Genomic DNA, 19,278 nt, shown 5'->3' on the forward strand with positions numbered 1-19,278 from the left:
GTTTTTAATAGAAAAAAGATCTGTCTTCGAATTAGCAATAATTTTATAGTATAGATTGTATATTTATAATCGTTAATTCGCACATTTTCTTCTGCCAACTTAAACTTTGAATTGCTAAATAAAAGTTCGACCTTCGTCCGATTACTGATTCAGTGGGGTCAATTTAGGTCCACGAATACAGGAAGATCCCATCGATGTGACATAACCTACTTTCACCAGGTTCAGACGAAACTATCAACTCGTGGAATAAGAGTCATGGGAAGTTGTTTGAAAACTATATTAACACCTTGAATGCCACGCAATTTTCAGATCGTTACATAAATAAATACATACATAAAATAGAAAAATAATAAATTAACGCTAGTTTTATAAAAATTCATTTTCTTGACTTCAAGATGGCGCTCAAAGTGTTAGGTTAATTTAAACGGAGGAAGACCTCGTTAATTTGAAATAAAAAAGATTCGAAATTTGAAAGTCTTGGAAGTCTTGTCCACCCCTAAGATCAGTGTTTGAATGAGTTAAAAATAATTAGTGTAAATATCATAATCGTTATTATTAAATATAATATAATATAACATCGAGGAAACCTAAAATCTTTCAAAAATAATAATATCATAATTAACAATCGTTTGTAAATACTTCATTAGAGGCCAATGACAGGCCACGCATTTTGCAACTTGAATAACAAGAAGCATTTTCGGAAAAATATCACTTTAAATCAAATTTCGCTGCTACTAAAAAAGATACGCTTATTATTCTTCGAAGAGCTGGACGCAATCTTTGAAAGACCTGTCTCTTTTCTTTATTCGAAGGAACTTTCGTAATTTTTTTTTTTCGTGTTTTTCAAATATATATACGGTTTTTAGAAAATTCCTTTGAGTATCTAGTATTACAGAAAAAATAATGGTGCTTCTTTTACAATGTTTCAAGACTTTCACGACCATCAAATTGTTACATGTTATCTAAAAATCGATTAGAGGAAACAAGTATCAAAGTTAGAAACTATACTGCAGTTACTTGAACATTTTCAAGAGAGAGTATCGAATGCCCATTATTACTCCTGTATCGTCACTTAATCGTGAAACGTGTACATATTTTTCACGTCTCTAGATTTTTAATTTCAATAACTACTCGGTGAATCAGGAATCGGAGTGAGATTCAATGGAAGTGTTACATTAAAATTGCTTCATTATCTTTAATCGTATAGTTTGTTCGTTATTATTCATGTTCGTCGTTTACAAATGGCGGACATTCCTGGACACTGTCGAGTCAAGTTTCTAACCTAAAAATCTTTTTATTTGAGATTCAAAATTTTTCACAAATTTTCAAATTCAATTTTTACAATTATAAAATTTTTAAATTTGAAAACTTGTGGATATGGAAAATTGGAATGCAAATTTGAAAATTTTTATTCTCTATAGAGAAGTTATTTTTAGCAGTGTTTGGAACTTTTTAATTTGTAAATTTTTAGTTTATAAGGTTTTGTTGTATATTTAGATGAGGGGTTTCTTATAGTAAATTTTCAAATTTATGAATTTTTAAATTAAAAGACTTGATGTTTGTATATTTTCTAGGTTGTGAATTTTTGGATTGCAAATTTTCAAATTTCAATTTACTAAACTTTGTACTTAAATTTTGGAAATTTTGAGACATGGAAAATTGAAGATTTAGAAATGAAAAAATTTATATTTTTAAATTCTTGAATGACTGTTTCAAATTTACAAATTAAAGAAACTGGTAACATTAATATTTCAAGTTTACCACTTCCTAACCTCAAATTGACAAATTTAAAAGTTGACTATTTTCAAATTCTCTTATAACATCAAGTTCATTTCCAAATTAAAAATAATGATATTACCACATTAAATTTCCAAAATCCAAATTTATTAAGCTTAAAAAATTTCCAAACTCCAAATCTACCTTTAAAAAATTTCCAACCACCAAGTCTCTCAAGTTTAAAAATTCCCAAACCCCAAATCTAACTTAAATAAATTTCCAAAGTCCAACAAATAAAAATTTCCAACCACAAAATTCAACAAACTAAAAAAAGTCTAACTACAAAATCAATTTTTTAAAACTTCCAGTTTCCAATTTTCCAACTAATCAATCTAGCTTTTCTCCTAAACGAGAAATCTGCCCTCCAGTGCCCGCAAAGTGACTGGGCAGTTGCCCAGTTAATTCCCAGTAGTGAACGTGTCTAAAAACATCGTCCACAGATTTTAATGTAACACCTGTTGAATCGCGTTGACGCGTTCTTGCGTCAGGAATAAAACCGAGGGGCAAAAAGTGGAGCAAAGTGAAGGAAACTGAGAAAGGTGTTGGTATTTAAGGAACAGCGTACGATGATTCTATTCCTTTTCCTTTTCCGTCATTTCGTTCGCCTGGCTCGTGTTTTTCCTCTTGAAATTCGCAAAGAGGGGTGAAATAATGTCGATTCTTCTTCGTTGACGAAAATGATGTGAACAAACGCATTCCTGTCGATCTTCTTCCGGTTCTGTAATTCGTTATTCTTCTTCTCCATCGATCTTGCCTGACGGATCAGTTCAATCGCGATCCCACGAAACGCGCACTCTAAGAAGTTCCTATTTCGCTCTCTCCTTCGTTTTCTATTTTATTTTTATTCCTGACTCCACTGTTTTTTTTCTCTCTTTCTCGTTTTGTCGTTCTCTGTTCGCGTCGTCGTGATATCCATTGAACGGGGAAGAGTTGATTAGGGTGTTGCAGGTGACGTGATCGCCATCAGGGGCGCTGGTGGCAACGCGACAGGTATGTGATAGTATTTACACTGGGGTCGCATGCATGCACCCTTTACTGCGTCCCTGCACACGGTTACGCGATTCTCGATCACCTCCACGTTTCCTGGAAAAAAAGAGGAAAATTCAGATGGTGATGGTTTTACGCTATTAGGAAACCAAATGAAAAATTAATTACTGCTTTATAGATGCTTTACTTTCTCTTATTGTTGGGGTTTTGGAAACTTAGGATGTGGAATTTTGTAATTGGGTTTTTGGAGCTTGAAGATTTTTGGATTTTTGGATTTTGGAGCTTGAAGATTTTCGGATTTTTGGATTTTGGAGCTTCAAGAATTTTGGATTTTCGAATTTTGGACCTTGAAGATTTTTGGATTTTTGGATTTTTGGATTTTTGGAGCTTGAAGATTTATGGATTTTTGCATTCTTGCCTTTGAGAATTTGAGACACAGGAATTTTGAATGTTTAGAATTTTTGGATCTTTACATTTTAGAATTGTGACATTCCTCAATTTTTGAATTTCTGAATTTCTGAATTTCTGAATTTCTGAATTTCTGAATTCCTGAATTTCTGAATTTCTGAATTTCTGAATTTCTGAATTCCTGAATTTCTGAGACCTTCAATTCCTGAATCCATGACTTCTTGAATCCTTGACTTCCTGAATCCTTGAATTCCTGAATCCTTGAATTCTTGAACTCTTGAATTCCTGAACTCTTGAATTCTTGAACTCCTGAATTCCTGGATTCTTGAATTCCTGAATTCTTGAACTCCTGAATTCCTGAGTTCCAGAATTCCTGAGTTCTTGAATCCTTGAATTCCTGAATTCTTGAATTCCTGAATCCTTGAATTCCTGAATCCTTGAATTCCTGAATCCTTGAATTCGTGAATCCTTGAATTCGTGAATCCTTGAATTCCTGAATCCTTGAATTCTTAAATCCTTGAATTCCTGAATCCTTGAATTTCTGAATCCTTGAATTCCTGAATCCTTGAATTCCTGAATCCTTGAATTCCTGAATCCTTGAATTCCTGAACTCTTGAATTCTTGAACCCTTGATCTTGAATTCTTGAATTTCTAAATATCAGTATTTTTGTAATTTTCAATTCTTCAATATCTGATTGTTTGAATTTCTATAGACCTCAATTTTGAAATTCTGAAATTTATAAATTCTGAAATTCTTGTCTAAATATTAAGACTTTGTCCTGATTAAAACTTTGACACATTCAGACTTAAGTTACTTAGAATTTTTAAATCTTGAATTTTTAAGATCTAGAATTTAAAATTTATGACATTAAAATTTTGAACTTTATAACTTTATAACTTTATAACTTTATAACTTTGAGTTTCGACAAGTTTAAGTTTTTGGAATATTGTAATTTTGAATCTTTAAAATATCAGAAGTTCAAAAGAGTATTTCAACAACATAAGCATCAATACAACAATAACCATTTGTTAATTGCGCGCGAACGGGGCACCTATTATTACCTAACAGCTCCAGTTTATCGGACGGTCACTTATCTATACTCCATCCAAAAACCCATAGTACGTTCTTAGACTGACTCAAGAATAAAATTATACAAACTTAGACAATCAGTACATGAGTTTTAAGTCTCATATACAAAGTTACTATAATATTACTATTACTATTACCATAAATATTAGTATTACTATTATAATCGAACACATAAAAATTTTCATAAGAAACAATATATGCAGCCATCTTCCTAAGAAATTAATTCCTTCCGAAAATGTCCGCATATCAAATTGGAAACTCACCGTCACTGAGATGGATAAACTTGCAGGCGGGACGGTTGCACACTTGTCGATTAAAATCTTGGCACACCGGGAGGGTGTCCAGTAACTGAAAGAAAATGTCAAATACTTTTACAACAGATACTTCTGTAACTTTAACGAGCAATATTTAAGAGAAGGAAAAAAATATATACTTTTTATGGTATCTCACCTCGCATACACTCGCAAATGCACACACTGTTTTTTTTTTATTGAGACATACGCGCGTCCACAGCCACGCATACACACTGTGGGCACAGATGGAATCAGTAATCTTTCTCTCAATCACGCATACGTATTTTGAAAATCATTGGACACGCGCATTCAAACTCAATTTCAATGTTAGAGCATATTTTTGGTTTGTACAGGCTGATTCACAAGAACGGGTCGAGTTTCGGGGCTGATGGTCTGTGGGGTGAGAGTGGAGGAAGGCTTTTGAATAACGTGACTTGAATGGTTATTGGGTTATTTTAGTTTTGGGGTTCTTTTTTACGGGAAAAAAATTTGTTTTAGAGTTAATTTTAGAGTAAATTTAGGGTGGTAGAAATTTAGATCCAGGGTTATAGACGTTTAGATTTAGAATTGGGAAATTTTCAGATGCTACTGTGGAAATTTAGAATACTAGAAAACTTTAATTTTTAGAATTCTAGAAACTTGGATATAGGACTGCTATTTTATATTAAGATTCTAGAAACTTAAAATTAGAATTGTTGAAATTTCTCAATATTCAAGGGTGTAAATTATAAATTGTAAAAATTTTTCAGTTTTCAAGGGTGCAAAATTATAGATTATAGAAATTTTTCAATTTTCAAGGGTGTAAATTATAAATTGCAAAAATTTTTGAAATTTCAAAGGTGTAAATTACAAATTGTAGAAATTCTTCAAATTTCAAAAGTGTAAATTATGAAATTTGGAATTTTTCAATTTTCAAGAGTGTAAATTATGAAATTTGGAATTTTTCAGTTTTCAAGGATGTAAATTATAAATTGCAAAAATTTTGAAATTTCAAAGGTGTAAATTATGAAATTTAGAATTTTTCAATTTTTAAGAGTGTAAATTATGAAATTTGGAATTTTTTAATTGTATAATTGATTAATTATTTAATTTTCTGAATTGTGTAACTGAATTTAAAAAATTTTTGAGTTAATGTACTTAAAAATTTCTAAATATTCAAACTTAAAAATGTTGTCATCATTAATATGACAAAGATTCAAATTTACATATGGTTAATTCATAAATTTTCAACATTCTCAATTTTATTGTATTTAAATTTCATAATTTTGAAATTTGCTTGCTTTCAAATTTTAATATTTTTTAATTTGCATGTATTAAAATTTTACTATTTTTCAATTTGCATGATTACAAATTTTAGAATTTTCACAATTCTTTTGTAATTTTAAAAAGGAAAAATTTAATGACTTTCAAAATTACAGACTCACATTTGCAAATTTACAAGCTTTAAATATTAAAAATTATAGATATCTAAGTTAACAATTTTAAAATTTGAAAAGAAGACAGTTTGTAAATTTCTGAATTTGCAAATTTGCAAACTTGTCAATTTGAAAACGTAATTTTAAAAATATTGTGAGTTTGCACATTTCTAAAATCGAAAATTTGAAATTCTGAAAACTTGAAAATCTGCAAATTTATAAAATTCCAAACTTGAAAATTATCTACTAATTTTTCTGTCAAATTTGTAAATTCAATATTATGCAACTTTGAGAATTTTTAAATTCCAAAAGTATGAAATTATAATACTTTCAAGTTTTCAAATTTAAAAAATTTATTTACTAATTTTTTTGTGGAACTTGCAAATTCAACATTTCGCAACTTTGAAAATCTTTAATTTTCCAAATTTTGTAATGGTCATTTTTAAAATTTAAAATGATCAAACTTAAAAGTTTGAAAATATTTAATTTTTCAAATTTAAAAATCTATTTATTAATTTTTCTCTGAAACTTATAAATTCAAAACTTTTTATCAATGAAAGTAAATTTTCAAAATTCTGTGTCAACATATTTTTAAACTTTCAAATTTTCAGGTTAAAAAATTTTAAATATTCAAATTTTTAAGTTCAGAAATTTTTAATATACAAATTTTCAGATTAAGAAATTTTAAATATTTCAAATTTTCAGATTTAAGAATTTTAAATATTCCAAATTTGAAAATGTAGGCATTTCAAAGTCCAAAAAACATCACTCTCAAAAATCCTATTTGAATTCGCAAGCTTTCAATAATATAATTTCCCAATTTCCCAAAAATATAAGTTTTCAAACAAAAATTTCTCAAATCTAGAATTTACACCTCTTCAAACCAAGAAATACACTAAACTTTGAAGAACACAAAAGAACTCTCCCTATATTGCAATATTTAAATCCATAAAACAAACAATAAAAATTTCTACCTAACATGACTATTCATTCAAAGCTATTAAAATACTTGAATGCAAGATATCTAAAATATCTAGGCCCTATATTCTAGGGTAAAAATCTAGGGTATTTGAACATCTATAAAAATGTCCCCATAACCACCCAAATACGTCAATCTCGTCCTCCACTTGACGAGTACCAGTTCCCCAAAAAGGTCCCATTATTCTGAACCAACCTGTACATTACATGCTCTAAAATATCAAACCGTACGAATATTAAATCTACCGGTGCATGAATAATCGAGATCACCATCTACACGTTCTAAATCCATAAATCACTAAAATCTGGCAACGGGTCGATTATTCAGGCACACTGAAATTAAAAGGAAAATTTGCAGTAGAACTTTTGAAAGGATTCCCTTTTACGCTCTAAAATATCGCTCGAAACAAGCCTTGGCTTCATTTCGTTTTCTATCGTATCGCGCGAACGGTTCTATAATCATCGTAACTTTCTCTTTCGGTCACCATGCCCAACACTTTGTATGCAAGGAGCGTGCCTATAAACAAAAGGATACGATTCGCAAATTTTCTTTGAATTCGAATTTGTTCTCGTGTTTGAAAATTGGCGGGAAAATTTGCGAAACGATGATGGAGCCCTCTTCTCGACGGGCCATTCAGCACGACAATACTAAACTAACAGTAAGACTCATGAGTAACAGAAACCGTGAAATATAAAGGGAAATTATCGTTTCCGCTGTTCGAGTCACTGGATGACTTCAGGAAACCTGGCTGTCGTGATGGAACGCAATCATTTCTGTACGTAACATTGTTTCGGGAACGAAGGAAAAAACTAGTTGTCCCATTTTCTGTTCGTTACCGTTTTTCGACCCGGAGGATCTCAAGGGAGGCAACTTGAGAAAATTGGAAAGAAAAGAGCGGATAATGCGAATATCGATTATCGAGGGGGATACGATATGTGAATCGTAGAGAGAATCAATTATTGAAGCGAGAATCTCTAACGGGCTAACACAGTTTCTAAAAGATAAAAAAAGCATGTACCTAGGGCACGCGCGCGAACACACACACGCATACGCACAGTGAAGCATACGTGTACACGAGGCTGATGTGTTGGCTTCTTTTCGATCGGTACGTGCTCGGAAAGAGATTGTTACTTCATTTTGATTATGGAATTTTTGCAAGTCTGACGATTTTGAAATTTTGGAAAATTTATTATTTTTCAAGTTTCTGGATTGGAAAACTGTTCGGATTGGATTTAAAATTGTTGAAAAATTGAATTTAAAAGTTATACAACTTTTGAATATTTTAAGAGTTTAAACCTGAAAATCTTTTAATTTCCGAATTTTGGAATTTTTAAACTTGATAGTCCTTAAATCTTCAAATGTTCAAATTTTCAAATTTTTGCAGTTGTCAAATTGGTTAATTTTATGATTTCTCAAATTTAATCCTTTTCAAATTTATACGTTGCTGAATTCTTAAATTTGTGAATTATTCAAATATTTGAATGATCATATTTCTATATTTGCAAGTTTCCTAATTTTTTGGGATTTCAAATTTTCAATTTTCCAAATTTGATCAATTGCTAGATTTCTATATTTCAATCAGAATTTTTATTCAAAGCTTGTATATTTTAGTGAAAGAGGAATTAAATAATTGTAAAATTGTAAAATTGCAAAATTAAATAATTAAATAATTGAATAGTTGAATAATGGAAGAATTGAATAATTGAATAGTTGAACAATTGAATAGTTGAACAATAGAGTAACTGAACAATTGAGTAATTGGACAATTGTGTAACTCAACAATTGAATTACTGAATAATTGAATAATTCAACAACTGAATAACTGAATAATTGAATAGTTGAATAATTGAATAATTGAATAATTGAACAACTGAATAATTGAATAACCATTATTAAAAACTGATTAAAAACTGATTTATTTGAAAAGTCTTCAATTTTTATACCTCAATAATTAAATAATTAATAAATTTTATAAACGAATAGTAGCAAATTTCTTATTTTTGGAATTTGACAATTTTTTAGTTCTCAAATTCTTAAATTTTCGAATTCTCTAGTGTACTATATTTACATTTCAAGATTTCTGTACTTGAAACTTTCCAAATTTCTAAGTAAACTGACTTCTGAATTAGAAAATTAAAACCTTGGAAATTTCTATCCAAACAAATGTGAAAATTTGAAAATTTCTAATTTTGAAAATTCAAAATTTTTTAATCATGAAAATTACAAAATTCATAACCTCAAAAATTTGATATTTTACAACCTTGAAAATTTGAAAATTTCTCATCTTCAGAATTCGAAAATTTATATCTCTAAAAATTTAGAAATTTATAACCTCAAAAATTAAAAAATTAACCACCTTGAAATTTAAAAAATTTGTAACCACGAAATTTGGAAAATCTATCATCTAGAAAATTCGAAAATTTCTAATCCAAAAATTGAAAATTTCTGACTCTGAAAATTCAACAATTTCTAACTCCGAAAATTCGAAAATTTCTAATCTTGAAAATTTGAACATTCAACCATAAAAATTTGAAAAATCATGACTCCAAAAATTTACCATCAAAACACGAAATTGTACAAATCCACAAATTCCACGAATCAAAACCAAAAGTACAGTAGAATCTCTCTCATCGCATCGCCACTGTTCCAAAAGAAACCCACCATGCTCGCCGGTGTACATTCGTATCTACGAAAAAAGATCATCCATACACGTCCTGTAAAGGGGGGCATCACGCGTATACAAATGCAACGAAATAGACTTGAAACGGCAATTTTTCTGTGAACTAATGTCGTGTTAGCAAGAAATACGTTAAATTGAAAGCGTTAACAACCTACCAGGTAGAGTATTAAAACGAGGAAGACAGAGAAAGGAATATAAAAGTTACGTGTACGTAAATCTACAGGATGTTTCAGAAACGCATAACCAAAATTTAAATACAAATTCTCGTGCTTCTTTACAAAATTTACTTTCTGTCTGTGGTATCAAACTTTTATTTTAATTATTACATTTTAACCTTTTTTTTTCAAAAATAATTTTGTTCATAAAATATTCTTTTTAAATTTGTCAAATTCTTTTTAATGAATTATTTCTTTCAATATGTTTGCTTAATTTTCGTTAAACTTAGTTTCAAAATTGCAATTTAAATGAAATTTCATTTCAGAATTTAATTAAATGAAGTCTACACTGAATTTCAAAATTGGTGTTCAAAAAAGTTTAAGTTTAAAGAAATTTATCTTTTTCATTGAGATAACGAGTAAAACTACTTCTTAAAAATTTGTTTAAACTTCAAGTGACGTTGGTAATTGTATGTACATTAAGATACAGTAATTTAGAAAATGTATAAACTTCAAAAAATCGATCACACGAAATATGTACAGTTATACCAAATTACTCAAACAGTCTAAATTTCCGATGACTATCGAAGCATCCTAAAAGAAGCAGATCTACAGAGAATTACTGCTCTAAAGCAGACAAAAGTGATCAGAGTCGAAAGTCTGATCTCGTTCTTTCTGAAACACCCAGTAAGAACCAAAAGGGTACCGTTACGCGTAAAAATATGGCATAGGCTCACCAATGAAAGCGTGCTTAATAAAAAAAAAGAAAAATAAATAAAACAACAGAAAGAAGAAGTAGAAGAAGAAGACACGAAAGAACGGAATAAATATTGTCTCCTCTCTGCCAAGCGATCGCTGATCGAGTCTCTCGTGCGTTGATGCGACAACCAGTTTGTAGGACAGCGATAAAAATGAACGAAATCAACGAGTATGAAGAACCTTTTACGCGAAGAGGTAAACAGCTATGATGATATAGACAAATTAATAAATAGTCAAATAACGGTGAATATATATATATATATAATAAAAAAAAGAAAAGAAAATAATAGCTATAATAATCTTAGCAATTGCGAGAATTCGCTACAAACACAGTCTGGTCATGCAAATAATGGCCCGGGAGAAGGGGGGTATTTTATTTCTCTTTTTTTCTATCTCTTTTTGGTTCTGCTTGGGTGATCAATAACGACAGATTTATCCAAACGATCGAAAGTACTTTTCGCCCCCTCCTCGTCACCCAAGCAAATTCGTAAGCTGCCAAAAGGCGACTCGAAAGGACCATCCAAATGGCGTTTGGTTCGCGTGCGTCAATGAGGAAGCTGCTGACACTCTTCCAAGATGGCCGCTCGTGCACCACACGAGCTCGAAACTTTTATTTTATTGTGCAATTTTGTTTTTGGTCAAAAATTTTGCTCTGAACTCCACAACTTTGTTACACACTTTACTCTATTTCTTGCTTCTATTTGTAATATTCTTATTAAAATAAAATAAAGTATACAAAAATATTGTATTTCGAACTTGAAACTAGCTGTATGTGATCGCCATAAGCAATTACTGTATTTGTATGAAATATATGATGTATGGTAGTAACATATGAAATATACGATAGCGGCCATTTTGTTTACAGCGGCCATTTTGCTGACAGCGGCCATATTTCTTTCACTATGAAATGTCATCTTGTGGTGAGCGAACAGTCTTTATAGCATCATATATCTCTTTATTATATGTGAATATATTCTATAATCAAAAAAGTGCCCAGTAGCCCCGAGGGCAGAGTTCCTTGCCAGCTTCCTCATTGCCGTATTAAGACACACACATCCACTCACTACTGAAGTTACGATAGAGAAACAGAAAGATCGACACTTCGACGCAGCAGTTCTAATCTCTATCCACCATTTTGACATTCCCAAAACAAAACGCCGGTCGAAGTGTCGTAGAATCGTACGCCAGCGAACCAAACCGTCTGGACGAAAAAGTGAGCGGTTATTGGCATTCGTATAAAAAATATGGAGATGGGATGTCGTAAAAGCTATCAAATTAATAATATTCTACTGCAAATAAGTTCAACACTAGGTCAACTGCGACTCCGCAACCATAACAACAGAGCTGATTATGTGGGGGGTTTAGGTGGAAGATTGACAAAAGGGAAACGTATACAGGTCTATTCGAATTCGAAGAGAGAGATAGAGAAGTCAAAAGCTTATTGTGTTTGTCAATGCGTGTTGTGCTGTCAGAGAAATGAACTATACGTTTACGAATCTTTGTCTCGTGTGTTTGCCTTTTAGCTTTCGTCACCGATTGCATACGCGTTGCGAGCCTGCTCAACTGACGCTCCCCGGGGAGTTGCCCGCGGGCGATGGGAAATGTTACGATGTTCCTAGGAGTGACTAGGACAATTTTATTAATTAGCGGTGTCTTTTGTAAACCTTCAGGACACGAATAGTTTATTGTACAGACTTTTCTAGAAATGGCGATATAAGAAGAGAATTTTTCATGACTCGAGCTGAAGAAGGAAATGACGCGTGCAAGCTGAGAATTATGCGTGGTTTCTGGTAATATAGCGAAGGGCTTTTAGGAGGATTTTCTTAAGCCATCATTTTCTTTAACTATATCGCCATTTTCTTTAGGGAAGAAATTATTGGTAATATATCGCAAGGTGAGGACTCTACGATTTTGGGACTTTGGGAGTTAGAAATTTTTGCATTTTGAAGGTTGGAATTTAAGAAGTTTGGGATTTTGAATATTGAGGACTTAAGAAGTTAGGGATTTTGAAGGATTTGGGACTTAAGAAGACAAGGATTTTGAAAGTTTGGGACTTAAGAAGTTAAGGATTTTGAAGGTTTGGGACTTAAGAAGTTAAGGATTTTGAAGGTTTGGGACTTAAGAAGTTAAAGATTCTGAAAGATTTGGGACTTAAGAAGATATGGATTTTGAAAGTTTGGGACTTAAGAAGTTAAGGATTTTGAAGGTTTGGGACTTAAGAAATTAAGGATTTTGAAAGTTTGGGACTTTGAGAGTGTGTTAATTAGAAAGTTTGGGACTTTTATAATAACAACATTAAAAGTTAGGGATTTTAGGATATTGGGCCTTCAAAAGTTTGGGACTTAGAGAATTTGGAACTTAAGGAATTTGAAATTTCAAAACTTTCGAATTTTTGAACTCTAAGAGTTTGAGATTACTTTGGGACTGCGATATTTCTACACTGAATTTTCTGTGCTATACTTTGGAACCTCACCATTTTGGGACTTAGGAACTAAGGAAATTTTGGAATTGTGGGTCTAAAATATCATAGAATAGGTCTGTGGTACTTTGAATTTCATAACATCAAGATTGGAGAATTATGGGACTACAGAAATTTTGGGACCGCAGGACTAAGGCCCTTTGAAATTTTTAGATTGTAAATGCAATATTAAAACTGTGATGCCAAAGAATTATGGAATGAATTTTGGGATCTTAAAACTGTAGAATATTGGACATTGGGACCATAAAACTATAGTACAACTTTGGGCCCGAAGAGTTATAGAATACTACAACTTTGGGACCGTAGAACCACAGAAATTTTTGAACTTGAAAATTCTGAGGCAAAAGTTTGAAATTTAGGATGTTTGGACTGTGGGACTCACTAACCATAAAATCTTTAAATTTCAAAATTATGGGCCTTACAAAAATGTTGTGCACACGTTTTTAAATTTTCTGATTTTGGGACTAACTACTGTACTATAATAATATATTGACTCCAAATTCAAATAATAAAAAGCAACTACCTTCTATATAAATAAGACCTCATCAAAGCAAGAAATGTAAAAACAAATTTCCCTAGATCAGTTCCCTAGATCACTTTCCGTGTCCTCAAGGTTTATCAAACATCACCGGCAATATAAAGAAATATGAATTAAAGGCAACTTAATGTTGCTATGCCCGTTATAGCATCAGCGCGCGCACAGGGGGGCGTGGCCTAAACTACCCGCGTCACATGACTGGTCCGGGCAGCCCGAGGGCATCGAGTTCAGCAGGCCCGCTTCATAAGCTCTCTATGCAAGCGACAGATGATTTCCGTGTTCGAATTTTGCCACAGCGTTAAATCAAAATAATTCTGAGTGTCCATATAGCGGGGGAACAAAACGGAAGTGTTGCACGTTTTCATAAAAATTCAAACTGAACAGATCACGCCATTGTCGTTAGATTTATAATGAAACTGTTTGTTACAAGCGTGTTTATGTTTCGAACTGACATCGGTGGCGTTATAAAACAAATTGTTTCGCGTACATGGTATTTGTACATGCGGTATGTGTATGTGTGTGTGTACTTGTTCTACGACTGAAACATTGAAAAGAAATAAATGCGTGAAAACGAGGGATGCAATAGAGGAGGAAGAATAATTCGATTACTGAAGCGTTTTTGGAATCGAAAAAGTACTTGCTTGTTAGATCTGTTTTTATTGGAAATATATTGGCGAGGTTTATGATAATTGAGACAATGGCATGATACGTATTTATACGTACAGATGACAACCCATGAGTTGGCGCGTGATTCAAAGTGGAAGAAGCTTCCCGTCGTAAACATTTGTTACTTTTCAGCAAATAAGAATAATTATAATAACAAATGAATGCAAGGAGCATCATCTCATTCTTTCACGCTTGAGATATTTGTTATTGTTTTTGGCCTAATCATGTGAGGGCCAATACTGCCGAAAATATTTGTGAGGCGTCCATTTTTCTATTCCGATCAATTTTCTTCTAAACACGTCAGCCTCTTCACGCGCCAAGTTGTGGGTTGACATCGGTACATACGTATAATTTTAGACTGACAAATATTGCAATGGCGGATTTTGAAATACTGATGGCTCGAAATTATTTGACAATAGAAAAATATAGAAAAATTGACGTATTTGTGGTATATCAATTTAAAGGTTCGATAAAAATGTCTACATTCTTAATGTGATATTTATCATAAATATTGGTTATATTGGTAATTCAAATTTTTTAAAAATATTGGTTCCATTGGAAGTGCAAGTTTTTAATAAATATTGGTTGTATTGGTAATTCAAATTTTTTTAAAATATTGGTTCTATTGGAAGTGCAAGTTTTTAATAAATATTGGTTATATTGGTAATTCAAATTTTTTATAAATAGTGGATCTATTGGTAATATAAATTTGTAATAAATATTGGTTACAATGGTAATCCAAATTTCCAATAAGTATTGATTATATTGGTAACGGAAATATTAAATATTAGTTATATTGATAACCAAAATTTATAATAAATATTGATTGATTGAACATTGAAATACCCAGCGAATAAACTAATTTACAAATAAATATCTTCAATTAACTATAAATTAGTTCAATATTGTCCATTAGTCAATGTGCTATTTTCGGTCATATTCGTATACATATACAGGATGATTCAAGAAAAATGACAAAGCTGTCAAAAATTTTTATTCTAATAAATTATGTAAGAAAATTAAATAATGGACAATTACTAATAATTATTAATAATTAACAATTATTGCAAATTTGTTAATTCTTTGCTTATTTCAATGTTTATGTAGTCTTTTTATTTATACCAAGCTTTAAATTGATATGCTATGACGATAAACTTTTTATATTTCTCTGCTGCTGAACTAAATAATGGTGAACTTTTCATACTTCAAAATTCGCTATTTGATATGAGGCAATCTAATAATTATTCCATTTATGGTATTGTGGGATTTATGAAGGACTCGAATCACTTCGAATATAAGTCGTCGACTTTAAATAAATTTCAAAGTGATTTGTGAAATAAAAATTAATAATTTTATAAGATATTTAAAAAATTAACAAAATATGATCCCACAATATTTATGTACAATTGAGGGTATGATAGACTTCTATAAAGAAAGTGATAGTGTCAGAAAAAAAGGCTGCACCATTTGATTTATGGAATTTAAAAATTTAAAAATTTTGGAATTTGAATTTTAGGATTTTAGGATTTAAGATATTAAGGTTTTAGAATTTAGAAATTTGAAAATTTAAGAAATTGGCAATTCAATAAATTGAAAATTTAAGGACTTTGAGATTTAGTAATTTAGGGATTTGAGCGATCTGGGGACGCAAGAGGTTTGGGCATTTGAGAAATTTTCAAGTTTGAGAATAGGAGAATTGAGAACTTGGTAATTAGAAATTTAAAAAATTGTAATATTATGAAATTGGAAATGGGAAAATTGGGAAATGGGAAATGGGACAATTGGAAAATTGAGAAATGAGAAAATTGGGAAACGGGAAAATTGGGAAATGGGAAAGCTGGTAAATGAGAAAATTGGGAAATTAGAAAATTGGGAAGTAGGAAAATTAGGAAAATTGGGAAATGGGAAAGTTGTGGAATGAGAAAATTGAGAAAATTGGGAAATTAGAAATTTAGAAAATTAAAAAATTTGCAAACAAAACTTTGACTTCCATGAATCTCAAAATTCCAAAATTTCAAAACTACAAAATTCCCAGTTGCACTCCCCTAAAAACCAAGTTCCTGCATCAAATAAATTCAAAAGGTGTTGCTCCCTCTCCACACTATCCATCCAACCAAAGTCATCTTCCCCCAACTGTACCCACGTATCCACCCAAATAAACCGTCCATATAAAAAAGTTCCGACCAATAAAAATAACAAGCGTGCATCTCTTTCTTCGTGAACAGTATTTCCGGTGACAACGCTTTCCAAGGGAGCATAATAACGGATGATGATAAATGCCAGTAGTAATAATAGTAGTAGGTAGTAGTAACAGTAGTACTAATAAACAATGTAATGCTATATAATAATAATAGCGAGAATAAATAGTAATAACATACAACAATAATTATCATTATTACCGACGTAATAATAATCAACAAACACCAGATAAAAGGCAGTGGTTATTCGCAGTTATAGTTGCGGTGAGCAGTCGTGAGGGAAATGTTCCCAAAAAGCTACGTGTTAGCCAAAGTTACCGAAGGTTCAGGCATACGTTGGATCGACAATAAATTTCGCTTAATAATCGACAATCGAACCAACCTCCAACGCATCCTTTCCCCCCTGTTAACCTTGAAGGTTAGCAGGATTAAAATGTTCGGGCTTGCATCAAAGCACCATGACGTTCTCGTTACGGGGTAAACAAAAAGTCCCTAAAAGTCACCGATACAGCGAAAGTAAAAATATTCCTTTACACCACAAAAATGGAAAAAAAAAGAATTAAATAAAACACGAAATACCACACACAAGTTTCTCAAGTATCTAAAGGTGACCAACACACAGGCACATATTTTGCCACGCATGCATCGTCGAAAACTCGTTTCACCTGTTCAATCAAGCGTCTGGCGCTTCTAATGCAGACCCGAGTGACTGGGTAAAAAACTGGTTACAATAATAAGTCTACCTGTCCGCAGCTGTCTGTGTAGACGACACAGTGAGCGTTTTGGGGGACCACTTGGGCCCCGACAGTGGCTAAGGCTGCTAAGGCGATCCACATGCAGCAAACGAGGCAGTGTTCGGTATGGTTTTTTCATTATCATCATCATATATTATATCATCGTTTTATTTGAAAAAATGTTTAACCAGTTATATTAATCGTATTTTATTTAGAATTTTTTTCGTTTGTCCGGTTTAGTCGTTCGTTACCAGCCGGTCGAATTCGGTGGAGAAAGCACCAAAATGAAAATCGAAGCACGCCGAACGTGCCCTCCGATCACCCAGGTACATATAAGGAGAAAAGAGTATGTTGTTGTTGGTATTGTTGTTGTTGTTGTTGTTGTTTAAATCACCGTGGGTCGTCGCATTGTTGAGGTGTCCACAAATATTTTTTTTTTATTAATATTATTTATTTATGTATGTGTGAACGCAGGATGAAGGGTCGCGTATGAATCATGAGTGTAGGATGAATATTTTTTTTATATCATATAAATAAATTTTTTTTTTTTAATCATGTACCAGGGTGTTACGTAATCGTCGCGGTTGTTATTGTTGTTTTGATGAGCGATGAGCGGACACGGAGACGAGAATGCAGCGACGGTGCACATATATCAAAGCCAGCGTTCGAATGTGTGTGTGTGTGTGTTTGTATGAAAATCGCGACCGGATGTGAAATAAATACGAAGCAGAGAAATTTGTTTCCGTGTGACGTGTAAAAAGAAAAGGGATGAAGGATCGTTCGAGATGATCGGGATGTGATCACAATCGCCACATGAATAACAGTTTTTGTCGGGATTATTTTGGTTGCAAGATTTTGTGGCGAACGTTTCATAGAGATCGAGTCGGTGTGAGTGAACCGGAAGTGAAAGCGTTGACGGGTCGAAATCAAACAGTATGCATGGTAATTTTTCAGTCGAAAGACGTGCGGCGGATATCCAGGCGAGCGCAAGCATGAAACAGAAAATTTAAAGAGAAGATTATAAACGGTCACGCGAGTCAACGTGCAAGTGATTTTTGATTTGTACGTGGACTATGGAATCATTCTCTTCGTTCCTGTATATATTAGGTTGTTGCAAACTTTTTTTTACCATTTTTAAATTAACTTTCAATTACGTATCTTTTGTCAACAATAGTTATAGGGTGATTCAAAGTTTGAGTGTTACCTTTGACAGATTAGAACTTATTAAATAAATTGAAGCGTTTAAAGTTGTATAAGTTTATGATATTTTTAGTTTCTGTTAACTGATACTAAATGTGGTGTCATTTCTGTAATATTGATAGATTGATATTTTTTAGTTAATGGACATATAGTTTACATTTATTTAATATTCTATTTAGCAAGTTTGAATAGAATATGAAATCATGGCAGATGAAATTAATTTAAGCTTTGTATATTTTAAGCTGGTGATTTGCAATTGAATCTGAAGACAAATTACCAAGTTACCAAGTTATAAAGTTAACAAGTTATCAAGTTATCAAGTTACCAAATTATCCAGTTACCAAGTAACTAATTTATCAATTTATCAGTTTACCAATTCACCAATTCATCAATTCATCAATTCATCAATTCATCAATTCATCAATTCACCAATTCACCAGTTTACCAATTTATCACCTTTTAAATTTGCAATTTGTAAACGAATAAACTTATAAGTACAAAAATCATAAAATTTGCTATTTCTAAGTTCTTAAACCCCTAAATTTCCACCTTCTAAGTTTCCAAATTTTCAAATTATTAAATTCTTAAAAAATTGTTATTCCAAAACGGTGTATTCTGACTATTATAATCCTTAACACTAAAAATCTGTCAAAGTTAATACACTCTTTCTTAATTACCCTGCTATTCAATATTTTCAACATTTTTATTACAAAATCCTCAACTGCCAATTTCAACAATCTGCATATTTTACACTTCATATTGCAAATAACATTTAAGCAATATTATATTACAAATTATATTTAAAGATTATCATTTTTTATATTTAAGTAAACTTCTAGAAAACTGATACCTTTCATCACGTCACAAATAGCATTATTTCTCACCAAACAAATAATATCCTTCCAGATAATTTCCGCCCAC

The 19,278-nt window shown here is 31.7% G+C and overlaps 1 protein-coding gene across 3 annotated transcripts in view; it reads right to left on the bottom strand.

The window, feature by feature from the left end:
* Positions 1 to 528: 528 nt before the first annotated feature.
* Positions 529 to 19,278, bottom strand: part of LOC100878152 (protein muscleblind) — a 491,425-nt gene continuing 472,675 nt past the window's right edge. The window contains exons 11-13 of one of the 3 annotated variants that reach the window (XM_076540516.1): positions 17,167 to 17,240; positions 4,525 to 4,609; positions 529 to 2,859 (exon numbers count right to left, since the gene is read on the bottom strand). In XM_076540516.1, the coding sequence (XP_076396631.1) occupies positions 2,711 to 2,859; positions 4,525 to 4,609; positions 17,167 to 17,240 (308 nt within the window). In that variant the 3' untranslated portion in view covers positions 529 to 2,710. The remainder of the gene's footprint in view (positions 2,860 to 4,524; positions 4,610 to 17,166; positions 17,241 to 19,278) is intronic. The other 2 variants (XM_076540518.1, XR_013040693.1) reach the window with 2 other exon arrangements.

This window comes from Megachile rotundata, chromosome 15 (genome assembly GCF_050947335.1).
Source record: "Megachile rotundata isolate GNS110a chromosome 15, iyMegRotu1, whole genome shotgun sequence".
Taxonomy (NCBI): Eukaryota; Metazoa; Arthropoda; class Insecta; order Hymenoptera; family Megachilidae; genus Megachile; species Megachile rotundata.